Source organism: Cetorhinus maximus, chromosome 12 (genome assembly GCF_964194155.1).
Source record: "Cetorhinus maximus chromosome 12, sCetMax3.hap1.1, whole genome shotgun sequence".
In the NCBI taxonomy this organism is placed as follows: domain Eukaryota; kingdom Metazoa; phylum Chordata; class Chondrichthyes; order Lamniformes; family Cetorhinidae; genus Cetorhinus; species Cetorhinus maximus.
The window spans coordinates 23,827,232-23,854,292 of NC_135890.1; the positions used below are offsets into that span (position 1 = coordinate 23,827,232).

The 27,061-nt window shown below is 42.3% G+C and overlaps 1 protein-coding gene across 4 annotated transcripts in view; it reads left to right on the top strand.

The window, feature by feature from the left end:
* sbf1 (SET binding factor 1) overlaps positions 1-27,061 on the top strand; it is a 163,932-nt gene that overhangs the window by 64,814 nt on the left and 72,057 nt on the right. For all 4 annotated transcript variants that reach the window (XM_078553164.1, XM_078553166.1, XM_078553167.1 and 1 more), the window contains exons 2-6: positions 11,631-11,716; positions 13,681-13,818; positions 14,520-14,645; positions 15,838-15,948; positions 25,736-25,841. In XM_078553164.1, the coding sequence (XP_078409290.1) occupies positions 11,631-11,716; positions 13,681-13,818; positions 14,520-14,645; positions 15,838-15,948; positions 25,736-25,841 (567 nt within the window). The remainder of the gene's footprint in view (positions 1-11,630; positions 11,717-13,680; positions 13,819-14,519; positions 14,646-15,837; positions 15,949-25,735; positions 25,842-27,061) is intronic.

The window sequence follows — 27,061 nt, forward strand, 5'->3', positions numbered from 1 at the left end:
CCCTCGATAAACAACACAAACAGGTTGTCAAGAAAAATCTCAGAAGGAAGGCAAGTTTCCCAGAGGCACCTTCGCTGTCAGATGACTTTACCTTCATGGAACTGGATGCTGGGCTAGCAACTACAAAAAAGGGCAAAGCTGCCGGGAAAGATGGTATCCCACAGGAGTTTCTGCACCATCTTGACCCACTGGCAAAACAATGGCTACTGGCACTCTTCTCAGTTGTTATGGAGAATGGCCACATTTCCCAAATCTGGCTTGAGGTGATGGTAATAGCCGTGCCAAAACAAGGAAAGCCAGCAGGTGACCTTGGGAGCTACAGGTCTGTTTCACTGCTCTGTACAACCTATAAGCTCCTGGAGAAACTCATTCTTTTAAGAATTAGCCCTATTACCAACACATCCCTTCCCAAGAGCAGGCTGGCTTTCAGCCCCAACACAGTTGCTGTGAGCAAATCCATGCTTTCACCGTGAACATTGAGACTGGTTTTCATGGCAAGCTCAAGACTGGAGTTGCTTTCATAGATCTTTCCTCAGCCTATGAGACTGAGTGGAAATTTGAACTGATGCTCAAACTGTCCCTACTGCTGCCATGTGCCAAACCACTCTGGCTGCTGTAGACTTTTCTGAGCAACTGATGGATGAAGGTTGTCTTAGGAGACAAGGCCACCTCCAGGAGCATTCAGCAATGGTCTCCCACAAGGCAGTGTCCTGGGACTGACACTTTTTAACATCTGCATAAGCGACATGCCCATCACATCACAAATTTATTTACGCCAATGATATTTCCTTGACAATAAAGGCAAAATCTTTCCAGGAAGCCACACTAAACTCTGACCTGTCAAAAATGGCTGAATATTTCTACAAGTGGATACTGCACCCAAACCCAGCCAAGTCCATCGTCTCTGCATTCCACCTTGAAAATTATAAGGCACACCACCTTAAATGTCACCTTCTGTGGAGAAAACGTGTGGCATGACCCAACTCCCACCTATCTTGGAGTGATCCTTGACCGCTCCCTAACGTATCATTGACACCTCCAAAAAGACCAAAATACGAGTGAACATCATCAAGCTTGCTGGAACAAGCTGGGGTGCAAAAATGCTGTCCTTTGCGAAGTCGGCAGACTAAACTCATTGAGACACAACTTTACTCAGTAACGAGGATAATCTCTGGAACTCTTGAGATCAACTCCAGTTCAGTGGTTACCAATCCTCTCAAACCACTCCCACCATTCAACGGAACACAGCAACACACAGATAACTCATATATCAGCAGCAACTTGGACCTCCCCATCCACAGAGACCTTCAAGACCCCCAAACTCACCACATGGCTCGATGAAACACCCTCTGGACACGAACCGAACATCTCCAACCCCATAACACTGATGAAACCTGAAGAAAAGCTTGGACAAAAAATATCCCCCCAAATAAGCATATTGTCTCCGACCCAACACCTCAACAACCAGGCTTCAATCTCCCCTGGAACATGTGGACAACCTTCTATAGAGTACGGACTGGACACAGCCAACGTTGCCACCCGATGTACAAGTGGCACCTCAAAACCTCGTCTGGCTGCGACTGCGGAAACCCTGACCAAACCATGGAGCACATAATAACATCTTGCCCCTGACTCAAATTTGAGGACGACATCGTGGAGCACAGTTGGTCTCAAGCAGGGCATTGGACTGGTTAGAGAACTTGACATTAAAACTGTGACGACAGCTTCTGCCCTTAAAGCCATATGAAAAGATGTGCTAGCTGTTTTATCTGGGTTTTTCCAGGATTGTCTGTGTTATCTCAAGTGAGCAGGCAGCTTGTAATGAAGGGCTTGTTGGTCTTAAGGGCATTGGTGTGAGAGACACAGTGTGGATTGGGTTACAGTGAGCTGGGGTGCAGACAACAGGCTTATTCCTAAATTCCTTGGAATCACTTTCCAGTCCTCGTGTTCTGGTGTTGATGGTTGCACAACAGTGTCAATTTGCCCAGGACATGGTTTTGTTAGTAAATAAAATGAATGCCTCTATTCAGATCCCTCATCACAGTGAAACTCTTGTCAGAATTGGTGTTTTTCAGTAACTGCTCACGGTTGATATTTTTTGTATTGATGCAGAGTTCTTCATTCATGTCTGCTCGTGGAAAGGGGATTACTGGGAAATTTTCAAGAGTCAACCAGTCACCTGACCAAGTGACTAGTGTTGAAGAATATTTCACTCATGGGATAATCCTCAATAAAGCAGGGCCAAGTCCCAGTGCAGTAGTTCCCTCAATTGGAGACTCCCTCTTTAAAGCCAGTTTGGACCATGCAAAAGAATATTGTTGCTACAGTGTTGAATCACAGTGAATTTATCTTTATTCCTTTTTGTTATTACGTCTTCACTTGAGGATATAGAACTTCTATCTGTGCCAATATCGGCAGAGAGGCCTTTTCACCTAGTTACATCAGAAGTCAGACAACCTTGTGGGGAGATGATGGTATAGTGGCAATGTCACTAGACTAGTAATCCAGACACCCAGGCTAATGATGCTATGTGGAAGTGGATTCAAATCTCACCTTGGCAGCTGGTGCAATTAGAATTCTATTAATAAAAAACTGGAATTCAAAGTTTGTCTCCGTAATGGTGACCATGAAACTAATATCGATTGTTGTAAAAACCCATCTGGTTCACTAATGTCCTTTAGGGACGGAAATCTGCCATTCTTACTTGGCCTGGCCTACATGTGACTCCAGACCCACAGTAATGTGGTTGACTCTTAACTGTGCTCTGAAATGGCCTAGCAAGTCACTCAGTTCAAGAGCAATTAGGAATAGACAATGAATGCTGGCCTTGCCAGTGGCACTCATGTCTCATGAAATAATAAATAAAAATAAACATTGGAGTCCAAGATTAAGGATGTCCGGCATGAAGCTTGCTACCAATACTATTCACATTCCTTAACTACTGACCCACCATATACTATTCTACCCGATTATTGAGTGAATGTGTATGTTGTGGTTCTGAAGAAATGTGTTAGTGCATCATATTAATGAGTGTACAGTCAACTCCCATCGTTTGCAGGGGTTCTGGTCCTATGAAATCTTGTGAAAGGTGAAATTGCGAACGGTGAACTTGTGTGCGCGCAGAGATGGCACATGCGCAGTGTGCGCTTTCTATGTGGGAAAGACATGGGAATGGTGAGAGTTCAACATTTTAAATTGTAGATAAGTGAAGTTTTGTGGCCGCGAACCGCGATTTGGTGTACATACACATATGCGCAGGTAAATAAATTTGTGATAGAAGGGGTTGCGAATGATAGGAGTTGACTGTACAGCTGTCATGCTGATTCAGTACATTGAGTTGCTCTGGTCATTGGCACTAATACTCTGGGATTGTGGGTCCCCAGTGAATAAACGTTCTTTTGAAATGCTCCTGTTAACTTGACTGGCTGTAAGGCAAATTCGAATGCATTTCTTAAAAGGGCTTCTATTTTTCCCTTACCTCTGTTATGTAGCCAGAGTTGGATTGAAAAACAGAAATATTTAGCCAAGCAGTTGTTTGCACCATGAGCTAGGGGGAGTAGCAGATTCAGCACTTCTCGTTCAAAATATTTCTTATTTGTATTAAGAAAATCTGTCAAAGAGATGCCCCATTTATTAGGGCAGCGTTCCTATGTCAGTAGGGACCTGTTGATTAGGAGACGGTTCCCATATCAGAGACTCTGTTGCAAACTGCAGCAATATAACTTTAATTCCCAGATTCCAGGGAATCATGGTGCATATTAGAAAATTTCTACCTCAGTTTAGGGAGTGGTTTCCTTGGATTGGTGACAAGATTTCCTGAGTAGCTGTCATGCTGCTTTTAGATTGTGCCTGACTTGTCACAATCCAGCTCTGAAATTGAAATCACTGGAGTAGCTGAGCAAATGAGGGCAGAAACTGAGCACTCCAGGGAGTCCAGAACAGCGCTAAAATTGATTCTTAAAAAGCCAAGAAATTATTGATAAAGATCAGTGAAAACAGACCATAGCTTCTCCATTCTTATCTTGTAGGAAGATTAATGTCAGTAAAAATAGCGAGTTACATAGTGCTGGGGGAAAAGGGTTACTGAGTGACGTTGTGAGGGAGTGGGATTAACGTCAGAGATATATTCCGTAAAATAGGATGCTGGGAAAGAGATTACTGAGCGAGAGTATAAGGGAACTGGATTGATATCAGCCAAAGGTACACCAGCATTGCAGGGCGCTGGGAGGAGGAGTTAGTTCAAGCTCATTGAGTTTTGAGTGTAATATCTTCCTCATCAAAATGTCTCTAACTTCTATTCCTCAAAGTATATTACTGCGAGTGGTGTATTTGCCCAAAGCTGATGGGCTTGTTGGGGTTATGCGTGAATTTATTCTGGGAGAGAGGCAGTGTTCTCATCCTCTAGGCCAGATGCCAAAAACTGTTGAGCAGAAGTATCTTGTTGCATTGGACTCTGGGCTGAGTGCCTCCAGTTGCAGTTACAGTTATACAGTCATCCCCTGTCCTTTGGTGTTTCTGCTCTTGGTGCTGGCTATTGCAGACTGGTACCTCTTGTTTCAAGAAAGAAAGCACATTAAACGCGTGCTTAGTGTCTCACTTTATTTGTGCCTGTCTCAGGCAATTGATTTTAGCCTCTCTTAACTTAGTGCCTTTGTGATATCTTTGACTCCGATTTTGAGAGACAAAACAGTGATAAGAAATGCAGATTCTGAGAACTGGACAAATAGATTTTTAGGAATGCAGACAAAATGATCAGAATTTGAACAGATTGTTGAGATAGTTCTTAATGGAGACCAGAATCAGCTTGTGCTAATTGGTGCCTGCTTCAAACATTTTCCTCCTCTCTAATCTGAGCTACATGGAAATAGAATCACTGCCAAAACTTCTGCGATTCCTAAGGCAGACTTTCAAACTTTTCATTTGCTTTTAGGATATGAACTGCATTGGCTTGTGATTAGTTGTCTTTATGGCATTGTGCAAACTGGTCAAATGTGCTTCAGACCGAGTGTGTGTGCCAAGTTCCTTGACTGAAGGATATTAGTGAAATAGTCGGCTTTTCAGGGCAACGATCATTTCTTCACAAATCACCAGGTTTGTTGATTCAAACAGTGAGATTTGGACTTGACCTCTAATTTGCCAGTCCTTTGGCATAGCCACCACCAACTGAGGCATCAGATGTTTTTTCTGCAGTAAGATGTCTTTGCATTTGATTTTGACCTGACTGCGCAGGATGTTTACTTCCTTATCCAGGCACTCATTTTCCTCCCTTGGGAATTAGTTGATTACCCCACACTGAGGAATATAAAATTAAACTGATTCTTCCAAACCATCCGATGTGATGAGCCATTCCAATGTACTGAGCCCTTGAATGGTTTATTGACAACAACCGGAAACTCCCCGATCTGTGACCATAAGCTCACTGAACCATCTGGGCAATTACTTTTTCTGTCATATCTACTGACCTGTTTATCTTGGATTGGTTTGATTTGGCAGTATTTCTGCGCTTTTTAAGATGCTGGTGTTTTAGTCCTGTCATTCAATCTCTCCTGTCTTCCACCCTATCACAGACCTTCCTTTGTCTTTGTCCCAGCCACCCTTTGCTAAAAGCCTATTATAGCTCTAGCTTATCTCAGTTCCAATGAAAGGTCATGAAATGTTAACTCTGTTTCTCCACAGATGCTGCCTGACCTGCTGAATATTTCTAGCATTTTTTTTTACTCAAAATACAGCTCTGCTCATGCTGTGTGGAGCATACCAGGGGAACATGGGTTGGGCAGGCATGGCATCTGCCTGATATAAATTCTGGCAAATTTACCTGAGCAGGGGATGCAAATTGATCCCATCCCGAGGCTGCTCCTTGCTTGAACTATGCAGGAAGTGTCTTTGGAAAGTTGATGTCCTGTTTCCTAAATAAAAACATAAAATGCTGGAAAAACTCAGTCGGTCTGGTAGCATCTGTGGAGATAGAAACAGTTAAGATTTCGAGTCTGTATGACTCTTCAGAGCTTTGACGAGGAGTCATATGAGTTAGGAGCAGGAGTAGGCCACTCGGCCCCTCGAGCCTGCTCCGCCATTCAATAAGATCATGGCTGATCTGAATGTAACCTCAACCCCACATTCCTGCCTAGCCCTGATAACCTTTCACCTCTTTGTTAATCAAGAACCTATCTAGCCCTGCCTTAAAAATATTCAAAGACTCTGTTTCTACAGGCTTTTGAGGAAAAGAGTTCGAAAGACACTCAGCCTCAGAGAAAACATTTCTCCTCATCTCTGTCTTAAAATGAGCGACCCCTTATTTTTAAAGTGATCCTTAGTTCTAGATTTTCCTACAAGAGGAAACATCTTCTCCACATCCACCTGTCAAGACCCCTCAGATCTTAAAGGTTTCAATTAAGTCGCCTCTGACTCTTCTAAATTCCAGTGGATACAAGCCTAACCTGCCCAGCCTTTCCTCAAAAGACAATCCGCTCATTCTTGGTATTAGTCTAGTAACTTTCTCTGAACTGCTAGCGCATTTATATCTTTCCTTAAATAAGGACACCAGTACCATACACAATACCCCAGATGTGGTCTCACCAGTGCCCTGTACAACTGAAGCATAACCTGCCTACTTTTGTAATCAATTTCCCTCATAATAAATGATAACATTCTATTAGCTTTCCTAATTACCTGCTGTACCTGCATATTAACCTTTTGTGGTTCATGCGCTAGGATACCCAGATCCCTCTGACTCTCAGAGCTCTGCAATCTCTCGTCATTTAGATAATGTTTTTATTCTTCCTGCCAAAATGAGCGATTTCACATTTGCCAACATTATACTCCATTTGCCAGATCTTTGCCCACTCACTAAACCTATCTATGTCACTTTGTCGCCTCCTTATTTCCTCTTCACAATTTACTTCCTACCTATCTTTGTGTCATCAGCAAATTTAGCAACCATTCCTTTGATCCCTTCATCCAAGTAATTTATATAAATTGTAAAAAGTTGAGGCCCCAGCACTGACCTCTGTGGCACACCACTCATCACAGATCCGACTAGAAAAAGATCCATTTATGCCTACTCTCTGCTTCCTGTTAGCTAGTCAATCTTCTATCCATACCGATATGTTAACCCCTACATCATGAGCTTTTCTGCAATAACCTTTGATGTGGCACTTTATCAAATGTCTTCTGGAAACCTAAGGACAGTACGTCCACCGGTTCCCCTTTATCCATAACACATGTGACTCCTTCAAAGAACTCCAATAAATTGGTTAAACATGATTTCCCTTTCACAAAACCATGTTGACTCTGCCTGATTACCTTGAATTTTTCTAAGCGCCCTGCCATAACATCTATAATAACTTCTAGCATTTTCCCTATGACAGATGTTATAGGCTAACTGGCCTATAGCTTCCTGCTTTCTGTCTGTCTCCTTTTTTGAATAAAGGAGTGAAATTTGCGATTTTCCAATCTAATGGAACCTTCCCCGAATCTAGGGAATTTTGTAAAATTAAAACCAGTGCATCAGCTATCTCACGAACCACTTCTTTCAGAGACCTTGGAGTGAAGTGCATCTGGACTTGGAGAGTTGTCAGCCCGCAGCCCCAGCAATTTGCTCAATACCACTTCCTTGGTGATTGTAATTTTCCCTAGTTCTTCCTCCCTTCCATTTACTGATTTACAGCTATTTCTGGGATGTTATTTGTGTCCTCTGTAATGAAGACTGAAGCAAAATACCTGTTTAATTCATCCACCAACTCCTTACTTTCCATTATCAATTCCCCAGACGCACTTTCTGTAGGAGCAATGCTCACTTTAACTCTTTTCTTGCTTATATATCTATAGAAACTCTTACTATGTGCCTTTATTACTAGCTATCTTTCTCTCATACTCTAATTTTTTCCTCCTTATTAATCTTTTTGACATCCTTTGCTGTTCTTTATATTCTTTCCAATCTTCTGGCCTGCCACCCCATAATTGCGTAATTATATCCTTCTTCTTTAAGTTTGATACTGTCTTTAGCTTTTTTACTTAACCACAGATGGTGGGCCCTCTGCTTGGAATTCCTCTTTCTCATTGGAATATATATATTCTGTGTATTCTGAAGTATCCCTTTAAATGCTTGCCACTGAACATTTACTGACCTATCCCTTAACCCCATTTGCCAGTTCAATTTAGCTAGCACTGCTTTCATGCCCTCACAATTGCCCTTATTTAAGTTTAAAATACTAGTCTTGGATGCACTCATGTTTTCCTCAAAACAAATGTAAAATTAAATCATATTATGATCACTGCTACCCAGCTGTGCCTTCACTATGAGGTTATCAATTAATCCTATCTTGTTGCTCAATACCAGATCTAGTATAGCCTGTTCTCTGGTTGGCTCCAGAACGTGCTGTTCTAAGAAACAATCCCGAAAATATTCTATGAACTCCTCATCTACGCCCATCCGATTTTTCCAGTCTATATGTAGATTAAAACCCCCCATGATTATTTCTGTACCTTTCTGGCAAGCTCCCATTATGTCGTCTTTTATACTCTGTTCTACTGTGTAGTTACAATTAGGGGCCCTGTACACCACTCCCACAAGTAACTTCTTGCCTTTATCATTTCTCCTCTCAACTCAAACCCCTTCTACATCCTGGTTTCCTGAACTTGGATCATCCCTCCCAATCAGTGTCACCCAGTAGCCATGCCTCTGTAATGGCTATCAGATCATACTTATTTATTTCTATTTGCACTATCAGTTCACCTGTTTTGTTTTGAATGCTACGTGCGTTTAAATACAGATAGTTTTTAGTTTTGTCCTTTTATTATTTCTGTAGCACCTAGCCTTATCTGCTGATTTACTCTTAGATTTGTACTCTCTGTCCTTTCCTGTCACCTTCTGTTTATCATTTCCTATATTAATACCTTTCTCTCTTGCCTTGTCTCTACTCTTTGGTTTACCACATCTTCCCAAATTTGATCCCTTGCTCCCACTATTCAGTTTAAAACCCTCTCTACTTTCCTAGTTCCGCGGCTCGTGAGGACACCAGCCCCAGCACAGTTCAGGTGTAGACCGTCCCAACAGTACAGATCCCATTTTCCCCAATACTGGTGCCAGTGCCCCACAAACTAGAACCCACTTCTCCCTTACAGTCTTTGAGCCATGCATTCATTTCTCTAATCTTATTTGCCCTTTGCCAATTTGTATGTGGTTCGGGTAATAATCCAGAAATTATTACCTTTGAGGTTCTGCTTAATTTGGTGCCTAGCTTGTTATACTGACTATGCAGAGCCTCCTTCCTCATCCTACCTATGTTGTTGGTACCTACATGGACCATGACCATTCGATCCTCTCCCTCCCACTGCAAGTTCCTCTCCAGCCCTGAGCACATGTCCCGAACCCTGGCAACAGGTAGGCATCAAAGCCGCCTGGGCTCTCGCTGTTTGCTACAGAGAACAGTGTCAATCCCCCTTACTATACTGTCCCCTAAAACCACTATGTTCCTTTTTACTCCCCCCACTTGGATGGTTTCCTGTACCACAGTGCCATGGTCACTTTGCTCATCCACGATACAGTCCCCACTTTCATCCAAATAAGCTGAGAGAACCTCAAACCTATTAGACAATTGCAGAGGCTCACACTCCTGCTCTCTGGATCCCCTAACCTGCCTCATTCACAGTCACACCCTCCTGCCCTTGGCCACTGACCAAATCAGAAGACCCTATCCTAAGTGGTGTGACTAACTCCTGGTATAAAGCATCCAGGTAACTATCCCCCTCCCTGATGTGTCGCAGAATCTGCAGCTCAGCCTTCAGCTCAATGACTCTGAGCCAAGTTCCTCAAGCCACAAACACTTACTGCAGACGCTTTTGCCCTGGATCACATTGTTACTTAGGAGCTCCCACATGCTGCAGCCTTGACACATCATCTGCCCTGGCATCCTTAATCTGTTTTAAATAATTACTCAATTATCTTAATCACTTATTTATGTTGCTTTCTTATATATTTGATTAACTTTACCACCAAATTGTGTACTATTTAAACCTTTGGAATGGAATAGAACTTACCCACTTACCAGACACTCACCAAACAGTGAGCTCCTTTCCCTGTAATAGAGCAAGAACCAATTTCTATGGTGCGAGAAAAATAGAAAGAGGAAATGAGCAACTCCCCTCTTTCCAAACTCCAAGTCTTCACTCAGTTAGTCAGCTGCACTCCATTTGCCAAGACTGCAAGTATCTTCAACCGCCGAAGCCGCACAGGGTCTGCCCCTGGCTCTTTAGTGTGTACACCACATGTATGGCCGTCACCATCTTGCGCTTGCCATGCTCAGTGTAGGTGACCAAGTGCCTGATAACATTTTTGAGGAAAACTTTCAAGACTCCGTGAACCTCTTCATATATGAGACCAGAGATACATTTGACACCCCCACGACAAGCCAGGTGCTGAATGGCTGGCTTCATGACACCCTGGATATTATCGTGAAGGATTTTATGGTGCCCCTTGGCTCCACCTTTACTCAGTCCTTTACCACCTTTCTCTCTACCCGACATGATCTACAACCATTGACAAACAGGACTGCACTAAAGAACCTGAATTTATGGTATACTGAACTGGGGCTACAGTAACCAGATTCAGCCAGTTAGCCAATTAACAACTGAGCTCCTACAACTGAGAGTGAGTTTACCCTTTCTAAACTGCAAGAAAGAAAGAACTTAGCCTGCTTACACAGTACTTTTCAGTTACTGCTGATTACAAGATGGATTAGATTTTAAGAGCAAAATTTAAGAACAAAATTCACACTTACAGCTCCCCTCTCACCAAACTCCAACTTCACTCACCTTAGTCAGCTGCACTCTGTAATACGGACTCGAAACGCTAACTCTGTTTCTCTCTCCATTGATGCTGCCAGACCAGCTGAGTTTTTCCAGCATTCTGTTTTAATTTCAGATTTCCAGCGTCCGTAGTATTTTGCTTTCATCCTATTTCCTTAACTTTGTTTTTGTTAGTGTTAGAGCATGGAGAAGGAAAATAAAATTCGTAATAGACTATTTTAGATGATGTCCTGCAGACTAAACATATGCTTAATTTAAAACATGGTTTAGAAGCTCTGTTGCTGGTAATTCTTTGGAAGTACTGACCAGATTAGTTTGTACAGTTTCTGATTGTAAATTTAGAATAAGCTCCTGCAAAACATTCTACTTTGCTGGTAATATAATTGCTTTGCTGCAGTAAGATCTTGCAGGTGCTGAGTTTACTGGCAGGGTTTACGTTGTACTCTGATGATCTTTAGGGGAAGAGCCCCTTGTGGTGTTGCTGCAGGTAAATCCCTGCTGTCGGCCTTCTTTCATGACAAGCTGGTCTAAAATGCTTTGGTTGATGAGTGTTTCCAGGAGAAACTACATCTGTCCAAAAGCAGGTCTCACAGTGATTCAAAGAACTGCTATAAAGGAAAAGCTTACAGTCCCAAAGTGTGTTGGCATCAGACAGCTGAAAACCTATTTATTAACATGGATCCCTCCCAGTTAAGGTGCCTCATCACTATAACCCACAAGTCATTTTAACGTGATTCAGTGTGGTGTACTGTTTAATTTTAATCTGCTTTAGCATGATATACTGTGTGCTTTATTTTAACCTTTAATTTTTGTTTCTTTCACAGGAAGTGGTGATGGTCAGGGCCGGATTATCCAACGCTTCCCAGAAAAAGAGTGGGAAGACAACCCCTTTCCACAGGGAATTCAACTGGTTAGTCACAGCAAACTATATAAAGTTACTGTTTTGATTTTTTTAAAAATCAGGTATAATCTATTATCTTTCTCTCTCTACCAAACATCAGCACTCTCTTATAAAAGCAAAGTACTGCAAATGCAGGAAATCTGAAATATAAACAAAGTGCTGAGAACACTCAGGTCTGGAGAGAGAAACAGAGTTAATGTTTTGAGTCAAATTTGACTTTTCTTCAGCCTTCCTCTTTATTAAATACTGTTCCTGTTTTCCTCTACTCTGCCCAGCCTATGCCAGTTGGGAGTTAGGTGAAAATGACTGCATTGACTTCCTGCAGGCTTCCCTCCCAGTTAATGGTAGCAAGAGCCATTGAACATGGGCATCTCCTCAGTCATTTCAGTTATTGAAATCAGAGGACTGCTTCCACTGTCTTTGTTGCTTTCGGTGAAGGATGTTTTAGTAATTGAAAAGGTTTTGTCAGTTGCATAGGCAGTGAGTGAGTGTTCCTTTTCTGGGGGCAGGTGGTAGGCCAACTGTTCAGACAATTTACATATACTGCACATCTAATATTGAAGCCGAGTGCTTTTGTGGCAGTCATCATAATGCTCTCTTTACAGTGTCTCGTTGAAGGCTCATTGACCTACACAGGTTAGATGCCTGGCATTGTTTCCTCGTAATCTGAATTGGCACTGTACTGCTGTGCTTTTCATGTGATATTTAAATGATCCCCTGTCTTATCTATGCAGTGTTTCCAATGAACATTGTTTTTCAAATAATATCATAGGATTCTCAATCAGGAGCTGCTCTTGTAGACAGCCAGCATGGACACAACATGCCAAATGGCCACCTCCTGTGCTATAACTATTCTGAATTTCTCCCAGTGTCCTGGACAATATTGCTTTCTCAACCAGCCCCATCGAAAATAGATTAACTGTTTACTCAACTCCTTGCTTTTTCTGGAACCCTGCAAAACAGTCAGCTTCATCTCAATGGGAATATAGGTGGAGAAATTTAAAGTACATATGGGGAAAAGACTGGAGGAACAGAGATCTAGGGTTGCGAAAACTGGCAGTGCAGATAGAGAAGGCCACAATAGCATTCTAGGATATGAAGAAAGATTACATATTTTTACAAAAAGTTGGTTAGGCCACAGTTGGTGTGCTGTAGCAGTTCTGGGAGTTCGATTATAAGGATGATATTAAGCAGCGGAAAGTGGACAGTTAGGAATCTCTGAAAGGCTTTAAAAAAACAAGGCACTACTTTAATTGGACAGACACGTGTTTGCAGGCTGTTACTTGTGTGGTGCCACAAGGATTAATGCTGGGACCTCAGCTATTTATAGTCTATATTAGTGACATAGATGAAGGGACTGAGCAACATTACCTCTAAGCCGTGAGCCATGCAGCAAACTGAAAGTTCGCGTGTAGGCCATGCACAAGTTGCCTCTTCATTATATTCCTACGGTCTTTCTCACCTCGCCCTCCACTCATTTTTCTTTCTCTCTCTCCCTCTCTCTTTCTCTCTTCCACGCCTGCTTTCCCTCCATACCCTTCTCTTTATGACTTGCCCATCCCCCCTTCTCTCTTTTTCTCTCTCTCACTCTCTCACTTTATACCCTTCTCTCTTGCCTGACACACTCTCTCTCTCTCACATACTGTTCCTCCACACCCTCCTCTCTTGTCCATTATCCCCTCACACCCCCTCCCTCCTCACCCTTCTCTTGTTCAGAAAACAATTCAGATTTTGTTTTTTAACTATAGTTTTGGTCACTTCCCCAAATGTTAGAATAGGCCACTCCCTTTGGTCCAGCCCTTGAGTTTCCAGCCAGGTGAATATCAGTGTTTCCACAAGGTTGAGTATCAGGATTTCCAGATGAATGAGTTGGTTGGGTGATGATGGGTATAGCCTGATTTTGCATTTTTGCTGTCTGATATCTTCCTCATTTTCTTTCTCTATCTCTCCCCACCCTCACCCCTTCTTTGCAGTTCTGTCAGCCGAGTGGATGGCATTTGGTTCTCGAAAGGAAATCTCCCAACTTCTTTGTGGCGGTTTTAACTGATATCAACTCGGAGAGGCATTATTGTGCATGCTTCACTTTTTGGGAAGCAGTTGAGAGTTCGCAGGTAAAAATACGAAAAAATTGGTGCAGAATCCTTAGACATCATTATCTGTTTTGTGTTCACTGTTCTCATCCCATGACTATTGTTATCCCTTCTCCAAGTGCTGATTGTTGCAAGGGTTTGGTTATGAGAGTTTGAATCCGGCAGTAGACATCCCAGGTGACCACTCTTGCTTTGTGAGCAAAGACAGTGCAAGTTCGTCATTCAGCTTCAAAGGCTGCTTTCCCACAGAGTCCTGATAAAGGTTCAAAACTAAGAATCCCGGCTCATTTTCTTCCTTTTGTTACTGCCCTCCCACCTTCAAAAAGCTTAGGAATTATAACATCTCTCCTGCCACCCTGGATGACGAGGTGGAACCCGTGACTTTTCTAGTCCACATGGATAAATTCCAGTTCCAGTTTTACAGTCAGGGTTCTGGGTTGCTTTATACTTCGCCTCATCCATTTAGATTAGATTTTAGCCTGGAGCTCACCCTTGGGTATCCTTTATTCTGTGAATAAACCCCCTGAACCTTTTGATTAAATTCCAGCCTGTAGCACACTCCCATATATCTGTCCTTTTCTATACAAACCAATCGATTAGATTCTAGCCTGAAACACTCTGCCAGGTATCTGTTCTATATGAACTATCCAAATACCTCAATTTGCAAGCTTTGTGTTATACTGTATTTTGTGGTTATCTCTGCTTGATCTGCTTTCTTGTAGCCCCAGAAGAACCATACTAATGATGTTGATGATGAGGAGGACTCAAAATTTGTCCAGGCCCCACAGTTATTTGCTCCAAAGAGTCTGGTTCTGGTTTCTCAGTTGGATCACACCGAGGTGTTCAGGGTAAGAGTCTAGTGGAAGAGGTGGAGCCTAGCATTTTTATCACATTTTATGAAAACTCTCTGAAACATCTTGATTGTTTCAAGTGCAATGCATTATTTTCAGATGCAGTAAATATAATATAAACATGGCAGTTATTTTGAACACTGGAAAATGCCATAAACAACAGTGATAAATGACTGGTCAATCTGTTCTTGTTACCGTAGACACCACATAATCAACAAAGCACCTTTAATTTAGAAGACATCCCAGGGCCCTTCACAAAAGTGTAATCACAAAATTTAACACTGAGCCAAGAAAAGATATTTGGAGGTGTGACTAAAAGCTAGGTTGATGAGGTTGGTTTTAAGGATGGCCTTTAAAGAGGAGAGGTAGATTGTAGGTGGAGAATTTTAGAGCTTTGGACTGAGGTGACTGAAGGCCTGGCCATAACTGGTGGGACAAAGGGAATTGGGGTGCATAAATAGGCCAGAATTGAAAAAAATGCAGTTTATGGAAGTTTGCAGGAGAAAATTAGAGAGATGAGGAGAAGAGACATTTAATCACAATGAGAATTTTAAATTCACTGTGTGTTGCCAGCGAGCACAGGGGTGATAGGTCAGCCAAACTTGGCATAAGTTACGATACAAGCAGCAGAATTTCAGATGATCTCCAAGTTTATGGAGGGTAGAGAATGAGAGACCAACCAGGAGAGCATTGGAATTGGCAAACCTAGGGATGATGCAGTCATCAAGGGCTTCAACAGCAGATGAACTGTGACTGGGATGGAGTTGAGTCCCATACTCCATGTTTTGATGTAGACCAGCATAAGAAATGCAAGACCATGACTGTGGGCGTTGTATCTGTTATGGCCATTCCTGATTTGGGCTGTTTGTGATGTTAGCTGTGACTCTCCCTGTTACAGCTTTCGGTGTTTTCTCTGTCCTGGGGCAAAGAGGGCAGGGGAAGAGTCCACGAGGTTTAGTGCTGAATATTATAAAGCAGCTGTTGTGGGTGACTTCTGTCCCTTAGTTGTGGGGTTGTTTGGAGGCAGCAGTTGGCCCTTTCGCTGATGCCGTGCAACCTATTCGGTGGCTTCTTGTTAGATGAAAACAGAATCATGGATATGTTATTTAGAACTGCATGTTATAGTAAGTGCAAGTATCTGAACCTTGATCTCTGACCTATTGCTCTCTCTCTTTTTTGCCTTATGCAGAATTGTCTGGGACTGATCTACACTATTTACATTGATAGTCTGAATTTTCCATTGGAGTCGGTGATTGGAAACCTGCTAACTTGCATCATTCCTATCACTGGAGGATCTCAGGTCAGTCTGAGTGTAGCGGCTTGCTCTCTCTTTTAGTTCATAATTCCTTTCGCACTGCACATTCTCACTATCAGACACATTGTTGAAGATTTAATAGTTATTTTGGTGAGAGGAGTGAGTGACGGGTAGAAAAAGCAATAGATTGCGATTTAAACTTTGGAGGAGATCTATGAGCAGTTGAAATCCCATGGAGTATTCGGATTTTCTCCCTTGCTAAGAAGGCCAGGCAGCTCAGTGTTTGGAATATGTGCAGACATAGAACCATCAGTAGCTCAGTGCATTACCATTTCCTTGTGAAGGTTGTGCTCTGTTCCAAGAGTGAAATGGAAGGCTCGAGTTCTCAAGGTGGTTATTTCTCCTGGGAGAAATAGCAGAGGTACCAAACATTGAGCAATGTGTGTAACAGGAACAGTGTGTCCCCAGGACTGTCTATTAAAAAAAATGCTCTGTGACATCAGATCACTCTCCCATTACTTATGTGCGAAGTCCACTGAACTGAAGATGCATTCCAGCTAATAAACTGTTTTGTAAAATAACAGGGTTTAAGAACACAGCAACTGACTGTTTTAATCATTCCTGGTCACTCATCATATTTCTATTTTTTTTTATAAAAGTGATTAGGATGATGTCTCATCTGAAGAATTAACCTTTGAAAATAGCCTTCTTAAAAAAGGTTGAAAGGTCATGTCTTTATTGTATTTATATTTCCAGCTCCTGTTTGTTCAAAGCTCAAATTAGAGATTGGAAAATTGAAGCCTTATAGCCACTAACATTGTTAGTGGCTGAGAAATTAAAGTTCCATCATTTGTTTTTCTTACACCAGAGCATGTTCTGACACAGAAATTAGTTATTTGGCTCAAATCTATGCAGGTGCTTTGCTTTCCCACTCTTCCCATCACTTCCTGTACCCTTCAATAACCTGACCAGTCTAATCCCACTCTCCCCATCGAACCCTGTACCCTTTATTATCCCACCAAGCCTAACCCCATTCTCTCTCTCACTTCCCATATCCTTTAATATCCCACCCCAGAGTCAGCAGCATTATAGGAGTTTGGGAGAATTTTCAGCATCTTTAAGGGATCGAAAAAGAGGGCACTTCAAAACAATAGCTGTAAATTGTATTTGTATCGTACCTTTCACATAGTAATACATCCCAAGGCATTTCATAAGAGTGTTATCAAGCAACATTTGGCTGAGATCCACACAAGGAGATATTAGGACAGAGGAACAAAAGCTTGGTCAAAGAGATGGAATTTAGGGAGTGTCTTAAAGGAAGAAAGAGTGGCAGAGAGGTTTAAGAAGGGAATTCCAGAGCTAAAGAACTTGGAAGCTGAAGGCACAACTGCCTATGACGGAGTGATTAAAATTGAGGATGCTCAAGGAGCCAAAATTGGAGGAGGGGTGTGGAATTGTAGAAGATTAGAGATTGGGAGAGGTAAGGCCATGGTGAGATTTGAAAGCAAGGATGCAAATTTTAAAATCGGAACATTGTTTAATCAGGAGCCAATGTAAGTCAACAAGCACAAGGGTGAAGAATGAATGGGACTTGGTGCAAGTTAAGACAAGGGCGTCAGTGTTTTTTGGATGACCTATAGTTTATAGACGGTAGAAGATGGGAGGTTGGTTAGGAGTATGTTAGAATAGTCAAGTCTAGAGGTAACAAATGCATGATTGAGGGCTTCAGCAGAAGATTAGCAGAGGCAGGGGCAGAGTTGGGCAGTGTTCTGGAGTGGAAACGGATGGTCATAGTGATGGCATGGCGACATGGTCAGAAGCCCACCTTAAGTTTATGTGTATGACCATAAGGTTGTGAACAACCAGGCTCAACCTCGCAATTGCCAGGGAGAAGGATAGAGTTGGTGGCTAGGAAGCAGGGTTTGTGACAGGGACCGAAGACAATAGCTTCAGTCTTTCCATTATTTAATTGGAGAAAATTCCTGCTTATCCCGTTCTGGATGCTGGACAAGCAGTCTGATAATTTAGAGATGGTGAAAGGGTCAGAAGAGGTGGTGCTGAGGCAGAGCTGGGCGTTATCAGTGTACACATGGAAACTAAGATAAAAGCAAAATACTGCGGATGCTGAAAGTCTGAAACAAAAACAGAAGATGCTGGAAAAACTCTGCAGGTCTAGCAGCATCTGTGGAGAGGAAAAAAGTTAACGTTTCGAGTCTGTATGACTCATCTTCAGAGCTAAAGAGAAGTAAAAATGTGGTGAAATTTATACTGTTTAAGGGTGTAGGGGTGGTGCAGGTGAAACTGGAAAGAAGGCCAGAGATAGGTGGGGGCAAAGGAAAGATTGACAAAGATGTCATGAACGAAAGGACAAAGTGGGTGTTAATGGTAGTGGTAAGGGCTAAAGGAGGTGCTGATAGTGGTATTAAGGTAAGAAAGCAAAATGTGATAATAGGACAAGGGTAAGCACTCTGAAAAGAACAACATGAACAAGTAACAGATGGCCCTTGTTGGGGGGCGGGGGGGACAGTGGTGGGGAAAGAAGATCGAAAATAGAATAAAAGGTGGGGATAAAACAATGAATAAAAATGAAAATAAAACTTAATGGATAAAAATAAAAATTTTAAAATGAATATTGAAAAAGGGGGTAAAAAAGGGGTGAGGATAGAAGAGAGAGTTCATGGTCTGAAGTTGTTGTGTTCATGGCATATTTTGTTCATGACATCTTTGTCAATCTCTCCTTTGCCCCCACCTATCACTGGCCTTCTGTCCAGCTTCACCCCACTTAAACAGTATAAATTTCATTACATTTTTACTTCTCCTTAACCCTGAAGAAGAGTTATACGGACTTGAAATGTTAACTCTGTTTTTCTCTCCACAGATGCTGTTAGACCTGCTGAGTTTTTCCAGCATTTTCTGTTTTTGTTATGTATGGAAACTCTGTTTTCAGATGATGCCACTGAGAGGCAGCATTTAGATAAGTATGGAACCAGGCGACTGATTTCCACCCAGCATAATAGGGAGGTATTAGAGGAGAATGATGTGGCCAACTGTCTCAAAGGCTGCAGACAAGTCAAGGAAGAAGTGGGAAGAGAGTTTGTCACAGCCAAATAGGGTGTCATTTGTATCTTTGATAAGAGCTGGTTAGTATTGTGGCAGGGTCAGAGAGTTGGCATCTTCAGGAGAGGTGGTAAGAGTCAGCAAGTTCACGGGAGAGGGGAGAGCAGGGATGGGAAACTAAAAGGAGCTGAGAGAAAAGGACAGAATAGCAGAAAATGGGTGAGTAAAATGCCATTATCATAGAGTTAAAGGACAATCTGTGATCACAGCATGTGAACTGGGCACATGTGGTGTAACCTACTTTATTGTTGCATCCAATGTATGAATTGTTCTCCTGTGTTGCAGTCTAACAAAAGCTGTTTATCTGGTCACTCTTGAGTTACGATCACATTCTCTGTCTCTAATCTGGTATGTTTATTTTTCATCCACTGTATGTCTTTGTTGCCAACCTAGATGGATGATAAAAGTGAGGAAGCAGGGGTATGATTTTGTTTCCGCTTCAATTTTCATTGCCTAAAAGCTGCATTGTTTGTTGGTGGCAGGTTGCACAGAGCCATGATTCTATTGGTAACATACATCAGAAATAATTGCAAATGATAATCTTTAATATTTCTGAGCCTGTAAATCAGGCAGAGAGATCCTGTGGATTGATTGATCTCTGGGATCAGGAGGATTGCTGAAGTGGTGTGGCATTTCATGGCATTTCAGAATATAGAAAGATGACTCAGCTTGAGAGCCCAGGAGTATTTGACATTAAACCAGGCAGTATTTGCACAGAATTATGTAGAATATACGAGATAAACAGGCCATCCAGCCCAACTAATCCACGCTAGTATTTATACTCCATATGAGTCTCCTCCCATTCTTGCTGCCTCATGTCAGCCTTTCAGTGGATTTTTCTGTTCCCTGTTCTCGTGTGCTCATCTAATTTCCTTTTGAAAGCATCTAAACTACAGATGGAATTGTCTTAGCCATTTCCTGTGACAGCACGTTCCACATTCTGACCACTCTGAGTGAAGAAATTACTCCTTATTTCCCTGTTAGATTTATTGGTGACTGTCTTGTATACATGGCCTTTATTTTGGATTCTCCCTTAAGTGGAAACATTCCACATCTACCCTGTCCAACCCAAAATTTTAAATACTTCAATAAGGTCACATCAAAGCCTTTTCTAAAGACATAAGTGCCACCTATTCAATCTCTTCTGGTAGTTGTGATCTCTCAGTTCTAGTGCCATCCTCCTAAATCTTTTTTGTATTTCTGCAAGTGCTTTTATGCTATTTTTATAGCATGGTGATAATGGCTGTATAGATCCCAGCAGCACCTTCACAGGAACGGGTCAGCACCTTCAGGGGAATGGTGGGCAGGCGCTGGCCCGCTCCCCTCAAGGCGCCCCCCCACCCCCCTCAAGGCGCCCCCCCACCCCCCTGTCTAACCACTCCCTTCCGCCGAAGCTGTTGAGGTTCTAATGCTTTCCCTTTCCAGTTTGAAGGTGCTGATTCTTTTCCCTCTTTCCTGATCTTTTTGGCATCTCGCTAAAAGGCCTTTTCTAATTGGATGAACATAAACATTGTGTTGATTTGATATTTGACCAGGGCATCACATCAGTTCACACAAGCCTTCCAGCAGGTGGCACTGACTCATGATTAGCTGCACAAGCTCTGCTTGTTTCTCCATCCAATCTAAGGCATTTAAATTGCGCTACAGCTGCTGCTAACTCACCAGTGCAAGAATGGAACTCAGGATTCTCTTATGTGGCTTAGTTTATAAGTATTTCCCTCCTGTCCTTTGAGGCTGCTGTCACATTAGATTTTACTGTCCTAGGAACCTGACTTTACCAGTCAAACTGAGAGTAATTTGTATTCTCAATGCTGAAATCAGAAATGGAAACATAGAGCAAGCCCGTTTTGTTCCTTGTGCTAGTGTTTAAGCTTGTTTCCTAACTGGAGTTAGCAACTCTGGTTCTATTCCAGGTTTTCCTTCATTTTAAGCCTGTTCACCTCTGTTGGATGAAGAGCGGTCTCCCCATCCATCAAAAAGCCTCTGGAATCCTACTCATTGTAACTGAAACGTGTAAACTTTTCTCATTACTGTCAGTTTCCAAGTCATTTACTCCACCCTAGTATATAACCGTTGAGGACAAGAGCTGTACTTACTAAATAGAATAGTCATGGTTGAAAAAATGGTTAGAGATGATGTGAAATTGAAGATGCAATGGATTATGTAGGTCCAGGAGACTGGGAGAGAGATAAAGAGCAACAGAGGAAGATAAAATAAATTATAAGGCCTGCAAAAAGAGAAAATGTGAGAAGTATCAATAGTAACTCAAGTTTTACAATTATATTAGAAGAAAACAAGTCATTATTGGGATCTGTCTGTCTTGGGATATGATGGGCTGTGCCCAGGGTGTCTGTCACTTTTGGATTGAACACTGTTGTGGCTGTGACAGTCCCTTCGACAACTGACACAGATGAATAGCATTGGTTTTTTCCATGCCCTTCCTGACTGCTAGTCTCCAGTACTCCAGTCAGCAGTGTGGACTCCCTATGCATCAACTCCAGTCCCAGTCAACTTAAAGTCTTGCTTGCAGACATCCTTGTATTGTAGACGTGGTTGACCTGTTGGTCTCGTGCCGATAGCAAGCTCGCCATAGATCACGGCGAATGGCCTAATTTCTGCTCCTATATCTTATGGTTTCCCACGCCTCTGCCCTCACACGTTCCTCTCCCTCCCAGAACCATGATAGGGTCCCCCTTGTCCTCACTTTTCACCCCACCAGCCTCTGCATTCAAAGGATCATCCTCAGCCATTTCGGCCAACTCCAACATGATGCCACCACCAAATGCATCTTCCCTTCACCCGCCCCCGCTGTCGGCATTCTGAAGGGATCGTTCTCTCTGGGACACTCCTCCATCGCGCCCCACTCCTCCATCACCCCCCACACCTCATCCCTCTCCCACGGCACCTTCCCATGCAATCGCAGAAGGTGCAACGCCTGCCCCTTTACTTCCCCCCCCCTCCTCACCATCCAAGGGCCCAAACACTCCTTTCAAGTGAAGCAGCGCTTCACTTGCACTTCCCTCAATTTGGTCTACTGCATTCGCTGCTCCCAATGTGGCCTCCTCTACATTGGAGAGACCAAACGCAGACTGGGTGACCGCTTTGCGGAACACCTTTGGTCTGTCTGCAAGCATGACCCAGACTTTCCTGTTACTTGTCATTTCAACACACCATCCTGCTCTCATGCCCACATGTCCGTCCTTGGCCTGCTGCATTGTTCCAGTGAAGCTCAACGCAAACTGGAGGAACAGCACCTCATCTTCCGACTAGGCACTTTACAGCCTTCTGGATTTAACATTGAGTTCAACAACTTCAGATCATGAACTCTCTCCTCCAACCTCACACCTTTTTGATCCCCTTTTATCAAATATATATTTTATTTTTTTATATATATATATTTTCCTACCTATTTCTATTATTTTTTTATCCATTCATCGTTTTATCCTCACCTTTTAGCCCAATTCGATCTTTTCTCCCACACCATCCCCTCCCCCCACCCCCACCAGGGCCACCTGTCACTTGCTCATCCTGCTTTCTACTCTTAATGCCACCATTAGCACCTCCTTTAGCCAGTATCACCACCATCAACACTCCTTCGACCTCTTATTTATGACATCTTTTCCAATCTCTCCTTTGCCTCCTCCTGTCACTGGTCTTCTATCCAGCTTCACCTGTCCCACCCTACTTAAACAGCATATATTTCACCACATTTTTAATTCTCTTCTCTGAAGAAGAGTCATACGGACTTGAAACATTAACTGTTTTTCTCTCCACAGATGCTGTCAGACCTGCTGAGTTTTTCCAGCAATTTTTGTTTTTGTTTCAGATTTCCAGCATCCACAGTATTTTGCTTTTATCTTAAGTTTATAGACCTGTTAGTCTGATAACTGTTATGCGGAAATTTTTGGAATCTGTAATTAAGGACAGGGTGACTGCGCACTTAAAGAATTTTAAGTTGATGTCGGAGCTTCAATATGGTTTTGTAAAGGTTAGGTTATGTCTAACAAACCTATCTGAATTTTTTGAGGAAGTGCTAGCAGTTTATAAATCACTGGTTAGGCCTCAACTGGCATATTGTGGGCAATTCTGGACACAATACTTAAGGAAAAATGAAGAGGCCTTAGAACAGTACAGAGGTGGTTTGCTAGAATGTTACTAGAGATGAGAGACATTAGTTATGTGGAGAGGCTGGAAAAAGCTTGGATGCTCTTGGAACAGAGCAAGTTAAGAGGTGACCTAAGAGAAGTTTTGATCGAATGGACAGAGAAAAACTTTTTTTCTGGTGAATTAGTCATTAACCAGAGGTCATAGATTTAACATAATTGATATAAGATCTAGAGGGGAGATGTGGAGAAATGTTTTCACTGAAAATTGCTGGGATCTGGAATGTCCTAACTGAAAAGGAGGAAGCCGATTCCGTAAATTATTTTAAATGGAGTTGGACAGATATTTGAGGATGGGGAATCTGTTAGGTTACAAACAAAAAATGTAGATGTGGGAGTAAGGTCTTTCAATAAGTCTGCACCCCCAGATCTCTCTGTCCCTACATCCCCATTTAAAATTGTACCATATAGATTATATTCGTCCTATCAAAAAGCAACACTTCACACACTCCTGTTAAATTAAATTTACCATATGTCTGTCCTTTTCACCAGCCTGTCTCTGTCCACCTGGAATTTGTTGCTATCTTCCACATTGTTTATTCATTTAAGTTTGTATCATTTGTAAACTTTTGAAATGATGCCCTGTGTACCCAAGTCCAGATTATGAATAAATATCAAAAATAGCAGTGCTTATAACACCAACTCCTGGATAACTCCACTTTATATAGCTTCAGCCTATCTGATGGGGCTGAGATACAAGTAATGAAAAATTTCAGCTAGGTAATAGATGTTGAGTTAAACCGTGACATCAGTGTCAAATGAGCACTTTATGGACAGGTTTGAAATTCTGTGAAGGATATTGTTATCACAATGCGGTTTTAAAATGTTGCTGTATATTGCTAATCACGCCAAGGTAAATTCAATTTCATGATTTTATGGAGACGTTCAAAATCATGAGGGGTCTAGATAGTAGATAATGAGAAATTATCCCCATTGATGGAAGGGTCGAGAACCAGAGGACACTGATATAAGTTTAATGTCAAAAGAACCTACCTGAATTTTTTGAGCAAGTGCTAGCAGTTTATAAATCACTAGTTAGGCCTCAACTGGCATATAGTGGACAATGAGGAGAACCATTTTTACGCAGTGAGTGGTTAAGATTTGGAATGCACTGCCTGACAGTTGTGTTGGAGGCAGATTCAATTGTGCCTTTCAGAAGGGAATTGGATAAGCACCTGAAGAGAGAAAATGCAGGGCTACAGGGAAAGGGTAAGGGAGTGGGACTGACTGAGTTGCTCTTGCAGTGAGCTGGCACAGACTTGATGGGTTGAATGGCCTCCTTTTGTGCTGTAACCATTCTATGATTCTATGTATACTTCCCTCCAGTCTGAGAAACAACTGTTCACCACTACTGTTTTCTTACATTTTAATTACAATTACAATTTTACTCCCTTAGCCAATTTTATACCATGCTGCCACTGTCCCTTTAATCCCGTGGCCTTCAGTTTTGCTTACATGTCCATGTGTGCAGTTCACTAAAATATTATAATCAGCCACAAAATAATCAGAAAGGGTGTGTTAGCCTTTGTAACCCGAGGGCTAGAATATAAAGTGGAGGAGGTTTTGTTGACAACTATAAAAAGCCCTGGATGGACCATATCTGAAGTATTGTTTACAGTTCTGGGGACCAGAGCTTAGAACATATTGGCCTTGGAGGGAGTGTACCGCAGATTCACCAGAATGTTACCAGGGCTCCAAATTTAGATTATGAGGAGAGATTGTATAAACAATTGTATTCCCCAGAATAAAGTTGTTTAATTGGCAATTTGAGGCTTTGAGATTTTGAAAGGAATTGATAAGGGTGAGTAGATCTGTCTCAATTAATAATAATGAGATGGAAAGATTTTTGGTGGCCAGAGATATTAAGGGATGTGGAGCCAAAGCAGATGGGTGGAATTAGGATGCAGATCAGCCATGAGCTTATTTACTGGCAAAACAGGCTCGAGGAGCTGAATGGGCCTCCTTCCTCTGTTCCAAACAGTCATTTATGCCTTGGGCATGTGGTGCGGTGCCTCCACCAGGTGGTCGGCAGTATGAATTACTGCTGTTTTAATTGATTCCTACCTCCCTGGATAAACCTGAAATGATGTCAGTGAGTATTACATTGGTGTATGAAAATTGATGTAAGTGAACACAAAATATCAGAATATTGTAACGGGGCAGTCTCTGGAATTAATACTCGTCACTACAATATGAATTGATAATAGTTAAAGTATGGGGAATTTCAGGTAGTGAGTGTATTTGTAGGACAGAATTTTCAAAGTTTTATATGCGGGTGCCCCCCTGGAAATTTTGATGCAACCTGTTTCTTTGCTAGACGGTCTGTGCCCACTCACCAATTTGTAAACATATGCATAAAGTGACTCTGGATTAAACCAAGTGGTAGTCCTTCACCTCCAGTTATAGGATTGGATTGTTTCTCTGTCATTCTTGAAATCGATGTTTTGTCCCCATTCAAAGAGGAAAGTTTTATTTGTTGCTCTTTTTACTTAAACCAGCTCATAGTATTGGCTAAGCATTTTCTTACAATTTCTGCTTCATTACCTCCACAGAGAACAATCTCACTGGGAGCGGGAGATCGTCAGGTGATACAGACCCCCGTCAATGATGCGCTGCCAGTCAGTGGCTGCAGTGTTGCACTGCTACTCAAACAGTTGGGTACGTGTCCGAAGTCAATGTGTAGCATCAGGCTCAGCCAATCCACCTGCATCATGGGAACACAAGAGGCTGTGTGCACATTGAATCAGAAGGTTGTGGGTTCATGTCCCACTCCCGGAAACCAAGAACTGTGATTGTACTCAAGAGTTGATTGTTCTCAAATTTCATTACTCTGCTGGCTCCAGCTGCCTGCACCATACCCTCAGTAATTCTCTTCAAACACAGTATTCATTTCCACAATATAAAGAGAAAATGCTGAAAATACTTAGTCGATCAGGCAGCATCTGTGGAGAGAGAGCCAGAGTTAATATTTCAGGTTGATGACCCTATTTCAAACCTTGGGCCTGAAATATTTAGTCTGTTTCTCTCTCCACAGATGCTGCCAGACCTGTGGATGAGCGCCAGCATTTTCTGTTTTTATTTCAGGTTTCCAGCATCCGCAGTACTTCTCCATTCATTTCCACAACTTGCTTAAAATGAATGAGTAAAAGAAGGTGCTGTCTGTTATTTCTGGAACTCTGTGATGCATTTACCCAGGTTTTAATAATTTCATGCAGTCACCTCGACATCATCCAAAGGGGCATCAGGTAAGCGGTGTCCACCTGCTCAGATAACAGCAGTGAGGCCGCTTGACAACTTTTACCCCTCCACTGAAGTTATGGCCCTTCTGCCCTGCTCCCCTAAAGGCGTGCACTTCTTCCCTTCCAGTTTGTTTCTATCTCCCTCTCTTCCCTTAGCATCTCTCTCTTCCCCACCCTACTCCCATGTTTCTCCCTCCTGCCAATATTCCTCCTTTCCATTCATCCGATCCTTCCTTTCCCCTAACCCACCCATCTGATGGTCATGGAGGAAATGGATACTTAGGTTGGAGGATGTAGTGTTGATGAAGGCCTTTTGTCCTGGATTGTCTTGAGCTTCTTGAATGTTGTTGCAGCTGCACTAATCCAGACAAGTAGAGAGTATTCCATCACAATCTTCACTTGTCCCTTGTAGATGGTGGCAAGGCTTTGGGGTGGTGAGTCACTCTCAGATTACCTACGGTTTGACCTGCTCTAAGAATGTGACTTCCCACTTTAAAATTGTAGTTTAGCTTATGTTGTCCTTCCTCATTCTTCATTCTAAAATGTATCACTTCACACTTTCAGTGCATTACCTTTCATCTGACATGTGTCTTGTCTATTTCTCCAGTCATGATACAGCATGATTCAACCCTTAGTGCC